The sequence below is a fragment of the Sapajus apella genome, unplaced genomic scaffold, assembly GCF_009761245.1.
Source record: "Sapajus apella isolate SASKATOON/1434 unplaced genomic scaffold, GSC_monkey_1.0 scaffold2, whole genome shotgun sequence".
Lineage (NCBI taxonomy): Eukaryota > Metazoa > Chordata > Mammalia > Primates > Cebidae > Sapajus > Sapajus apella.
In genome coordinates, this window is record NW_022436942.1 from 79,934,136 (window position 1) to 79,945,275 (window position 11,140).

Genomic DNA, 11,140 nt, shown 5'->3' on the forward strand with positions numbered 1-11,140 from the left:
AGCTACTCAGGAGACTGAGGCAGGAGAATCACTAGAAACCAGCAGGCAGAGGTTGCAGTCAGCTGAGATCACAGCACTGCACTCCAGCCTGGGCAACAGACTGAGACTCCATCTCAAAAATAAATAAATAAATAAAAACAAAATTAAAGGCCGGGTGTGGTGGCTCATGCTTGTAATCCCAGCACTTTGGAAGACTGAGTGAGGTAGGTAGATCACAAGGTCAGGAGTTCGAGACCAGCCCAGCCAACATGGTGAAAGTCCATCTCTACTAAAAATACAAAAAAATAGCTGGGCATGATGGAACATGCCTGTAATCCCAGCTACTTGGGAGGCTGAGGCAGGAGAATTGCTTGAACCCAGGAGGTGGAGGTTGCAGTGAGCTGAGATCGTGTCATCGCACTCTAGCCTGGGCAACAGGGCGAGACTCAGTCTCAGAATAAATAAATAAATAAAATAAAAAATTTTGAAAAGGGCCAGGAGCGGTGGCTCACGCCTATAACCCCAGCACTTTGGGAGGCCAGGGAGGGCAGATTGCCTGAGGTCAGGAGCTTGAGATCAGCCTGGCTAACATGGTGAAACCCCGTCTCTACTAAAAATACAAAAATTAGAGTACTCCAAGATGGCGTCAGTCATACCATTGAAGGACAGGAAACTTCTGGAGGTCAAACTAGGAGAGCTGCCAAGCTGGATCTTGATGCGGGACTTCAGCCCTAGTGGCATTGTTGGAGCGTTTCGAAGAGAAGGGGAGCATCGCGGGGCTTACCGTGTGCTGGCATGCTACGTGGTCTTCAACTACACCATTTCCTACAAGGAGCTCAAGCACGAGCGGCGACGCAAGTACCACTGAAGAAGACAAGCTCTGCACTCCCCTCCGTGACCTTCTTGGCTTGAGCCCCTCCATAAGGAACACAGTCTCGATTATTGCTGAATCCTTTCATATCCTAATGGAATTAACCTCCAAATAAAAGATGACTGGTAAAAAAAAATAATAATAAATAAATAAATAAATAAATAAAAATAAAAATACAAAAATTAGCTGGGCATGGTGGCGCGCACCTGTAATCCCAGCTACTTTGGAGGCTGAGGCAGGAGAACCACTGGAACCTGGGAGGTGGAGGTTGCAGTGAGCCGAGATTGCCGGCCTGGGCAATAGAACAAGGCTCAGTCTCAAAAAATAAAATAAATACATAAAATAATAAAAGGAAAGAAAGAAAACGTGCCATTTGTGACAACATGGATGAATCTGGAGGACATTATGCCAAGAGAAATAAGCCAAGCACAGAAAGAGAAATACTGCATGATCTTACTTATATGTGGAATTTTAAAAAATCAAACTCATAGAAACAGAGTAAAATAGCGCTTACCAGGGGCTGGTGGGGCAGGGAAACTGTGGCGATGTTCTGTCAAAGGGTGCAAACGTTTTGCTATAAGATGTGCAAGGTTAGGAGACCTGAGGCTGGGCACGGTGGCTCACTCCTGTAATCCCAGGAATTTGGGAGGCCGAGGCAGGCGAGTCACTTGAGGCCAGAAATTTGAGACTAGCCGGGGCAACACAGCTAAGCCCAGTCTCTACTAAATATACAAAAATTAGCCTGGTGTGGTGGCACACGTCTGTAATCCCAGCTATTCAGGAGGCTGAGGTAGGAGAATTGCTTGAACTTTGGAGGCAGAGGTTGCAGCGAGTGAGATTGTGCCACTGCACTCCAGCCTGGGTGACAGAGCAAGAGTCTGTCTCAAAACAAACAAACTAACAAACAAAGATCTGGAGACCTGGTGTACAACAACACGGTGAGTATATTAATACTGTATTGGTGTATTGGATATTGTACTTCAAATTTGCTAAGAGAGTAGATCTTAATCTCATCACACGCACACAAAATTGTAATAATGTGAGGAGATGGATATATTAATTACTTTGTACTAATTTTGGAATGTAGACTTTTAAGAAAACATCTTGCTATACATCTTAAATATATACAATTTTTATTTGTCAATCATACCACAATAAAGCTGAGGGAGAAAAGATTCAATTTGTGAGTAATTATGGGGCCATTCTAATTTTCCCTTAAAAGAAAACCTGGCTAGGCACGGTGGCTCATGCCTGATTTCCCAGCACTTTGGGAGGCTTAGGCAGATGGCTCACAAAGTCAAGAGATCAAGACCATCCTGGCCAACATGGTGAAACCCTGTCTCTACTAAAAATACAAAAATTAGCTGGGCGTGGTGGCGCGAGCCTGCAGCCCCAGCTACTCGGGAGGCTGAGGCACGAGAATCGCTTGAACCCAGGAGGCAGAGGTTGAAGTGAGCCAAGATTGCACCACTGGACTCCAGCCTGGCGACAGAGGGAGACTCCGTCTCAAAAAAAAAAAACAGAAAGCAAAACAATATCTCGTGGGGTTGTTTCTGCTCACTAGAGTCAAGGATATGTGCACTGCACTTATAACAGAGACTACAGATAGGATATACGTCAATGTGAGCCTTGGTAGTTATTTATTTATTTATTTTATTTATTTTTTTTTTTTGAGTCGGAGTTTCGCTCTTGTTGCCCAGGCTGGAGTGCAATGGCGCGATCTCGGCTCACCGCAACCTCCGCCTCCTAGGTTCAGGCAATTCTCCTGCCTCAGCCTCCTGAGTAGCTGGGACTACAGGCACGCGCCACCATGCCCAGCTAATTTTTTGTAGTTTTAGTAGAGACGGGGTTTCACCATGTTGACCAGGATGGTCTCGATCTCTTGACCTCGTGATCCACCATGAAACTCCCTAGCCTAACAGTATCCCGCCTCGGCCTCCCAAAGTGCTGGGATTACAGGCATGAGCCACGGCGCCCGGTTATTTATTTATTTATTTTATTTTTTATTTTTTTGTCCCTCAGATCTTGGGAGCCTTTGTTATTATTTTTGCCCTTGAGGAGCCCATGGTCTGGTGGGGTCCATCCACATTGTAGGTAGGGGCTATTGGGTTGTTTGCGCCTGTCCTGCCCCTCACTTCCTCCTGATTTTATTTCCTTTGGGAACACTCCTCTTCCACTCTTCAATCCCCAAGGTTTGGGTGGGCTGACTCCGCCCCCTGCCAGTCCTAGCCAATCAGTGTATCCTACCCACCAGGCTGTTGTGATTGGTCAATGCAGGCCACCTGACCCGAGTTAGTCCAATGAGACTCTGTGTCAGTCCATCTGGGCCACCACACCCCCCTAGGCCTGCGAAGGGAGGAAGTTGACCTAAGAACGATCTCAACGCAGAGGAAAGCAAAATGGAGAGATAGGGGAGACGCCAAGTTCCAGTGACACTAAGCCCCTGAGTCCCACTGTGGCTGAACTTGCATTGCTGAAGCCCTCCTGAGTTGTTTCTGCCTCTTGCAAATGAAACAGGCCTGATGAACACCCACATAGTTCAATTTCAATATACGAAAGTAGGTACTGAGATTTCAGTATAAGAAGAAGGGCACTTGGTCTAATGTGGGGACTCAGAGACTTCCTGGAGGGGGTAACCTTGGGGCCAGAAAGGGCAGTCCAGGCATAGGGAACTGCATGAGGAAAGACAAGGCGGCGGATTGAAAATGAGGGTTGCCGCCAGGCGTGGTGGGTCACACCTGTAATCCCTGCACTTTGGGAGGCCAAGGCAGGCGAATCACTTAAGGTCAGGAGTTCGAAACCAGCCTGGCCAAAATGGCGAAACGCTGTCTCTACTGAAAATACAAAAATTACCCGGCGTGATGGCAGGTGCCTGTAATCACAGCTACTTGGGAGGCAGGAGAATTGTTTGAACCTCGGAGGCAGAGTTTGCAGTAAGCCAACAACGTGCCACTGCATTCCAGCCTGAGCAACAGAGTGAGACTCCGTCTCAAAAAATATATATATATATATTCTATTTTATAGAGATGGGGTCTCGATATGTTGCCCAGGCTAGTCTTGAACTCCTAGCCTCCAGCAATCGTCCCACCTTAGCCTCCCAAGTAGCTGGAACTACAGGTATGCATTGCCACGACCAGCACCCTCTCAGTCCTCGAGAGCATCCCCCGTTCTGCCTCACTGCCTAGTAGGCATGCCCCCTGCTCAGTGAACTCATCCTCCTCCTGTCCCGCCCAGCTGGAACTTCACCTCTCCCACTGTCTGTGTTCTCATGGCCCCTTCATGTCTCCTCTCTGGTCCCCTTCACATCCAGATGCCACTACCTGTAGTCCCTTGACATTGAGTAAGTTACTTCCTCTCTCAGTGCCAGATGCCTTATCTGTAAAATGCACATGTCACCTTCCTGGGCAGATTCTCTGCAGCACTGAAAGCTCCCTGAGGGCTGGGATTATGCTGGATGCCCCACTCAGGGCCTGGAATGGACTGGGAGCTGAGTAAGTGTTTGTGGAGTGAATGAATGAGCAGCGCGGGGACCCACCAGGCCACCCTGTCCTCACTTTGTCTGACGACTGTCTTGACTGCTTCCAATCTGCTCATACCACAGCAACTCACTTCAGTTTGGTCAAAGGGTGTGTGTTGAAGAGAGGGGACCTCAGTTCTCCAATGGATCTGCTTTCTGCAGCCCCTGGCCCATCAGCTTTGGGTCTACACCTCCAAAGTCTGAGGGGCGGCAGGACTTACACAGATGGAAGCCCACTGGCCTGTCACAGATGGGGAGACCGAGAGCCAGCAAATGGGAAATGATTTACCTGAAGCCTCACAACTGCTCTGCAGTACAGCTGGGTTCTTCAGTGCCCAGGGCCGTGTCCACAACACATGCCCCCACAAGAACTAGGAATACACTCAGGCATCTTTTTTTTTTTTTTTTTTTTAAGATGGAGTCTCGCTCTGTCACCAGGCTGAACTGCAGTGGTGCGATCTCGGCTCACTGCAACCTCCGCCTCCTGGGTTCAAGCGATTCTCCTGCCTAATCTCCCAAGTAGCTGGGACTATAGGTGCGTGCCACCGTGCCCGGCTAATTTTTGTATATTTTTAGTAGAGATGGGATTTCATCATATTGGCCAGGGTGGTCTTGAACTCCTGACCTCAAGTGATCTGCCCACCTTGGCCTCCCAAAATGCTGGGATTACAGGTGTGAGCCACTGTACTTGGCCTGGAACTGGGATCCTAACCCAGATTTATTGGACTGCAAATCACTTAACCCAGCAAGGCAGGAGAGCAGAGTGGTTAACAGCACAGAATCTAGCCAAGCACAGTGACTCCCACTTCTAATCCCAGCAATTCAGAAGGCTGAGACAGGAGGACTGCTTGAGCCCAGGAGTTTGGGGCTGCAGTGAGCTCTGAAAGCACCGCTGCACTCCAGCCTGGGTTTTTTTTTGAGGCAGAGCAAGACCCTGTTCCCACCCTCCCCCGCCAAAAAAAAAAGAGTACAGAGTCTGGAATTGCAAGACTGGAGACAGCAGCAATGCCACATTTTAAAATAAAAGCTCTTGGCCAGGTGCGGTGGCTCACGCCTGTCATCCAAGCACTTTGGAGGCCAAGGCGGCGGATCACCTGAGGTCAGGAGTTCAAGACCAGCCTGACCAACACGGTGAAACCCCATCTTTAAAATAAATAAATAAATAAAAATAGAAAATAAGCTCTTTTTCTTTCTTTTCCCAATCAGGATGTAGTTTATATCAGCAGGACCCCTTTGCCCACTGCTGGTCAGAACTGGAGCCCTAGCTCCTCCTGGGGGGCTGGAGTACGGAGTCCTCCCTGTGCCTCCTGGGGGTGGGGCTGAAGTAGGGGGTCCTCCCTGTGCCTGGCATTCAGCCCCCTGGGGAACATCACAGCTGAATGTGAAGCCCAGAACCCCACTGCAAGCTGGTTTTGAGGGGGCTGGCTTTTCTTGTTGCCAGCCAGCCCGGTGCTTAACCCAAGTCTCAAAAGGCAGGAACCCGGGCCAGGCCAGTTTCTCAAGACCCTCTGTCCACTGCTGGTCCTGATACCCTCGCTCAGTTGAAGTCAGGGGTGAGTTTGGGTCAGAGGCCACAGCTGGCCTGGGCCAGCGCTTACCCTGGGGAGCCTTGAGGGCACATCTCATGTCCCCATTGAGCCATGCACGCTGCCTTCCTGGCCCTGTGGCCCAGCATGGCTCCGAGCCACTCTGGCCGCACGTCCCCAGAGTGCCCACTCACCGTGTTTCACGTTGTCCTTCCACTCGCCCGCATAGTAGTCGCCGTTCACAGCGTACACCTGGTGCCGCAGGCCGTTCTTCTGGGCCTTCCTGTCCCACCCCTTCCACAGGGGCTCCGACCATTTCAGGCACTTAGAGACTGGCATGGTGGCTGCTTCTGCAAGGCTGGAGGGTGCTGGAGAGGGATTAGGGACATCCGGGGCTCAGCGTGCCCGTGTATTGCCAGGATCCTGAGCTCAAGTGGGGCAACTCATGTGTGTTCTGAGTCCCCGGGCAGTTGACCAGCCCTTGGTGGGGTCCTTGAGTGCTGGACTAACCTTTGGCTGGCCCCTCCCTTGCCTCTCCTGGGGTCCCCTCCCAGGGGGTCTGATGGCACAATCACTTGGGAATCCAGGGAGACCAGTAGAGCAGGAGGGTTTGTGATGGCATCAGGGAGGAGCTGTGCCTGCTGGGTTGGGGGGGGGGGTCACACACATAATATATATATTTTTTGTGTCTTCTAAATATTTATTTATTTTTATTTACTTTTTTCTTATTTAATTAATTTATTTATTTTGAGATGGAGTTTTGCTCTTGTTGCCCAGGCTGGAGTACGGTGGCACAATCTTGGCTCACCGCAACCTCCCCCTCCTGGGTTCAAGTGATTCTCCTGCCTCAGCCTCCCAAGTAGCTGGGATTACAGGCACCCGCCACCATGCCTGGTTAATTTTTGTATTTTTTTTTTTTTTTTTTTTTTTTTTTTGAGACGGAGTTTCACTCATGTTACCCAGGCTGGAGTGCAATGGCGCGATCTCGGCTCACCGCAACCTCCGCCTCCTGGGTTCTGGCAATTCTCCTGCCTCAACCTCCTCAGTAGCTGGGATCACAGGCACGCGCCACCATGCCCAGCTAATGTTTTTGTATTTTTAGTAGAGACGGGGTTTCACCGTGTTGACCAGGATGGTCTCGATCTCTTCACCTCGTGATCCACCCGCCTCGGCCTCCCAAAGTGCTGGGATTACAGGCTTGAGCCACCGCGCCCGGCCAATTTTTGTATTTTTAATAGAGATGGGGTTTTACCATGTTAGCCAGGCTGGTCTCGAAGTCCTAACCTTGTGATCTGCCTGCCTTGGCCTTCCAAAGTGCTGGATTACAGGCCTGAACAACCGTGTCTGGTCTTAATTATTTTTTGAGATGGAATCTCACTTTGTCTCCCAGGCTAGAGTACAGTGGCACCATCTCGGCTCACTGCAACCTCTGCCTCCTGGGTTCAAGCGATTCTCGTGCCTCAGCCTCCTGAGTAGCCGGGATTACAGGTGCCCACCACCATGCCCAGCTAATTTTTGTATTTTTAGTACAGATGGGGTTTCACCATGTTGGCCAGGCTGCTCTCAAACTCCTGACCTCAAATGATCCACCCACCTCAGCATCTCCAAGTGCTGGTATTACAGGCATGAGCCAGTGAGCCAAATATGAGTCCAAAAATATGAACGCAAAATATGGACTGCATATTTTGACAATCACACCTAGGAGCAGGGAAAAATCATTCCAGGTGAAGAAAACAGGCAGAGCCAAAGCTGAGAGTGGGGAAGCAATCTCAGGTCCTAAATTCAATACCTTTGGGATTTTTCCCCTTCCATTTCCAAGTATCACCTGTATTATTGTTAATCTTTATGTGTAAATTAACTGACTTGGCAGAGGTTGCAGTAAGCTGAGGTCATGCCACTGCGCTGGCCTGAATGACAGAGCGAGAACTTCTCTCAAGAAAAAAGTAAAATAAAAATAAGTTAACTCACTTTAAAAAATCAACTCATAGCCGGGCGCGGTGGCTCAAGCCTGTAATCCCAGCACTTTGGGAGGCCGAGGTGGGTGGATCACGAGATCAAGAGATCGAGACCATCCTGGTCAACATGGTGAAACCCCGTCTCTACTAAAAATACAAAAAATTAGCTGGGCATGGTGGCGCATGCCTGTAATCCCAGCGACTCAGGAGGCTGGGGCAGGAGAATTGCCTGAACCCGGGAGGCGGAGGTTGCGGTGAGCCGAGATCGCGCCATTGCACTCCAGCCTGGGTAACAAGGGCGAAACTCCGTCTCAAAAAAAAAAAAAAAAACAAAAAAATCAACTCATATGTTGAAAAAAGGAGTGCCAGACACGTGCCTGTAATCCCAGCAATCTGGAAGGCCGAGGCAGGTGGATCACCTGAGGTCAGGAGTTTAAGACCAGCCTGGCCAACATGTCTACTAAACTGGTCTACTAAAAATACAAAAATTAGCCAGGTGTGGTAGCCCACACCTGCAGTCCCTGCTACTCGGGAGGCTAAGACAGGAGAATCTTTTGACCTCGGGAGGAAGAGGCTGCAGTGAGCTGAGATCGCACCACTGCACTCCAGTCTGGGCAACAGAGCAAGACCCCATCTGAAAAAAAAAGAAGAGGCCGATCGTGGTGCCTCACGCCTGTAATCCCAGCACTTTGAGAGCTTGAGGTGGGCAGATCACCTGAGGTCAGGAGTTCGAGATCAGCCTGGCCAACATGCTGAAACCCTGCCTCAACTAAAAATACAAAAATTAGCTGGGCGTGGTGACACATGTCTGATATCCCAGCTGCTTGAGAATCACTTGAACCCAGGAGTCGGAGGTTGCAGTGAACCAACATCATGCCACTGCACTCCAGCCTAGGCAACAGAATAAAACTCTGTCTGGGTTTTACATTTTTTCTCTCTCTTTTTTTTTTTGAGATAGAGTTTCACTCTGTCAACCAGGCTAGAGTGCAATTGTGCGATCTCAGCTCACTGCAACCTCTGCCTCCTGGGTTCAAGTGATTCTCCTGCCTCAGCCTCCTGAGTAGCTGGGACTACAGGCACGTGCCACCACGTGTCTCTTTGTAGAGACAGGGTTTCACCATGTTAGCCAGGACGGTCTCAATCTCCTGACCTCATTATCCACCCTCCTCAGCCTCCCAAAGTGCTGGGATTACAGGTGTGAGCCACCACACCCGGCCTACATATCGTTATTATAAACAGAAAACCAGTAGCAGGTACCCTAAGGCAATGATAAATGTAAAAATAAAAACATTGGAAGAAACAACTTAATTCTTAGCTAGATGCTATGGTTTAGAGTTGGCTGGGCTCCAAGGTCTCTGTTAAAAATAGAGATTAGCAGCCAGGTGAGGTGGCTCATGCCTGTAATCCCAGCATTTTCGGAGGCCGAGGCCGGTGGATCACAATGTCATGAGATCGAGACTATCCTGGCCAACATAGTGAAACCCCGTCTCTACTAAAAAAAAAAAAAAAAATAGAGATTAGCAAATGTTAAAAGAGGTGTTAATGCCACGTGATCACCAAATTGACTCTCCTTGGCTTGCTCAGAATTGTAAGAGAACCCAGACTCTAATAACTTTCTTATGATGTCATTGGGTGTTATTTCACACCTCATCAGTGTAACCTAAAATCACCCTCCATCCCACTATGTTACTTTAGGTAACATAGGTTCTACTCCAGAGGAGGCTGTGGTCTTAACACGTGAGCTGTTGACAGGAAATGAAAGTCTGCCCAGGTTGTTCTGGTGCTGAATTACAGACCAGCCTGGCAGCATGGGGCTGATGCCTGCAATCCCAGCATTTTGGGAGGCCGATATGGGAGTATTCTATGAGTCCGGGAGATGGAGACCAGCCTGGGCAACCATGGTGAGACCTCATCTCTACAAAAAATTAAAAAATTAGCTTGGCATTGTGGTGCAGGCCTGTAGTCCCAGCTACTCGGGATGCTGAGGGGGAGGATCCCTTGAGCCTCGGAGGTCAGGACTGCAATGAGCTATCATCAGCGCCACTGCATTCCAGCCTAGGCGACAGAGCAAGACCCTGTCTCCAGGAGGAAAAAAAAAGGACCACAATGGAAAGGGGGCGGGGCCCAGACGACTTGGTGTCAGTCAGGATTCCTGGCCCTGCCCCACCTGCACCCAGCTCACCTGCGCTCACCGGCGGGGTCGCAGCCTCCAGACTTAGCCTCCTTCAGCTGCGCGCGCCGCGGGCCCGGCCAGGGTCGCTATGGCAACGCGCCACCCCAGCCTAGCGACCAGGCAGTGCCCGCCCCTTCCTGCCGAGACCCGGTAGCGGCAAAATTTGAACGGCAAATCTACCTCACATTGTGTTTGATTTTTGAGACGAAAGTCTCACTCTGTCGCCCAGGCTGGAGTGCAGTGGCGCGATCTCAGCTCATTGCAACCTCCGCCTCCCGGGTTCAAGCGATTCTCCTGCCTCAGCCTCCCGAGTGGCTGGAATTACAAGCGCAAGCTATCATGCCCGGCTAATTTTTTGTATTTTCAGTAGAGACGAGGGGGGGGTTTCACCATGTTGGCCAGGCTGGTCTTGAACTCCTGACCTCAAGTGATCCGCAGGCCTCGGGCTTCCCAAAGTGCTGGGATTAGAGGCGTGAGCCACTATGCCGGACCATCACACTGGTTTTTAGCCTTGTGGGGATCTGGACTGCCTTGAGTGTCTAATGGGAGCTCTAGAGACCCCCGCCTCCAAAGGGTGCCTACTCATTACCCTACACAAGTCAGCTTCCGTCATTCTTTTCTCACCCTCCAGGGCCTCCCCTGGTCACTCCGGTAAAAGCCACAGCCCTTCCGGCCTTCAGGGCCCTGTGTGATCTGCCTGCCCCCTCCCCTTTCCACTCTGACCTTGCCCCCAACTCCTGGCACCCTGTCTCTGCTCCAGCCACACACTTGCTTCCTTGCTCTTCCTGGAAAATACTGGCCATGTTCTGGCCTCAGGGCCTTTGCCTCTTTTGTCCCTGCTGCCAGGACATCTGTTTGTCAGGAAAGCAGTCTGGATCATTCCCTTCTCTCCTTCAGTGCTTTATTCAAAAGTTACCTTCTCAGTGAGGAGTTCCTGGAATGACACTATTTAAAGTTGGAATTTCCATATATACTTGCCAACCCTCATTCCTGTTTTATGTTCTCTGTAGCACTTAGCACCAACACACATACACCCCTTATTTATTGTCTGCCTCTTGGAAGACAAACATTTTTTTCTTCTAACTTCTATTTTCAATAAAACTTTCAAACACAGAAAAA

General features: G+C 49.9%; 1 protein-coding gene and 1 pseudogene across 1 annotated transcript in view; one reads left to right on the forward strand and one right to left on the reverse strand.

Annotated features, from left to right (window-relative positions):
- MORN3 (MORN repeat containing 3) overlaps window positions 1-10,109 on the reverse strand; it is a 24,231-nt gene extending 14,122 nt beyond the window's left edge. Inside the window, exons 1-2 of the mRNA XM_032283416.1 lie at window positions 10,031-10,109; window positions 6,002-6,261 (exon numbers count right to left, since the gene is read on the reverse strand). Coding sequence (XP_032139307.1) covers window positions 6,002-6,232 — 231 coding nt within the window. The 5' untranslated portion in view covers window positions 6,233-6,261; window positions 10,031-10,109. The remainder of the gene's footprint in view (window positions 1-6,001; window positions 6,262-10,030) is intronic.
- On the forward strand, window positions 591-986 carry LOC116526103 (annotated as a pseudogene).
- Window positions 10,110-11,140: the final 1,031 nt, after the last annotated feature.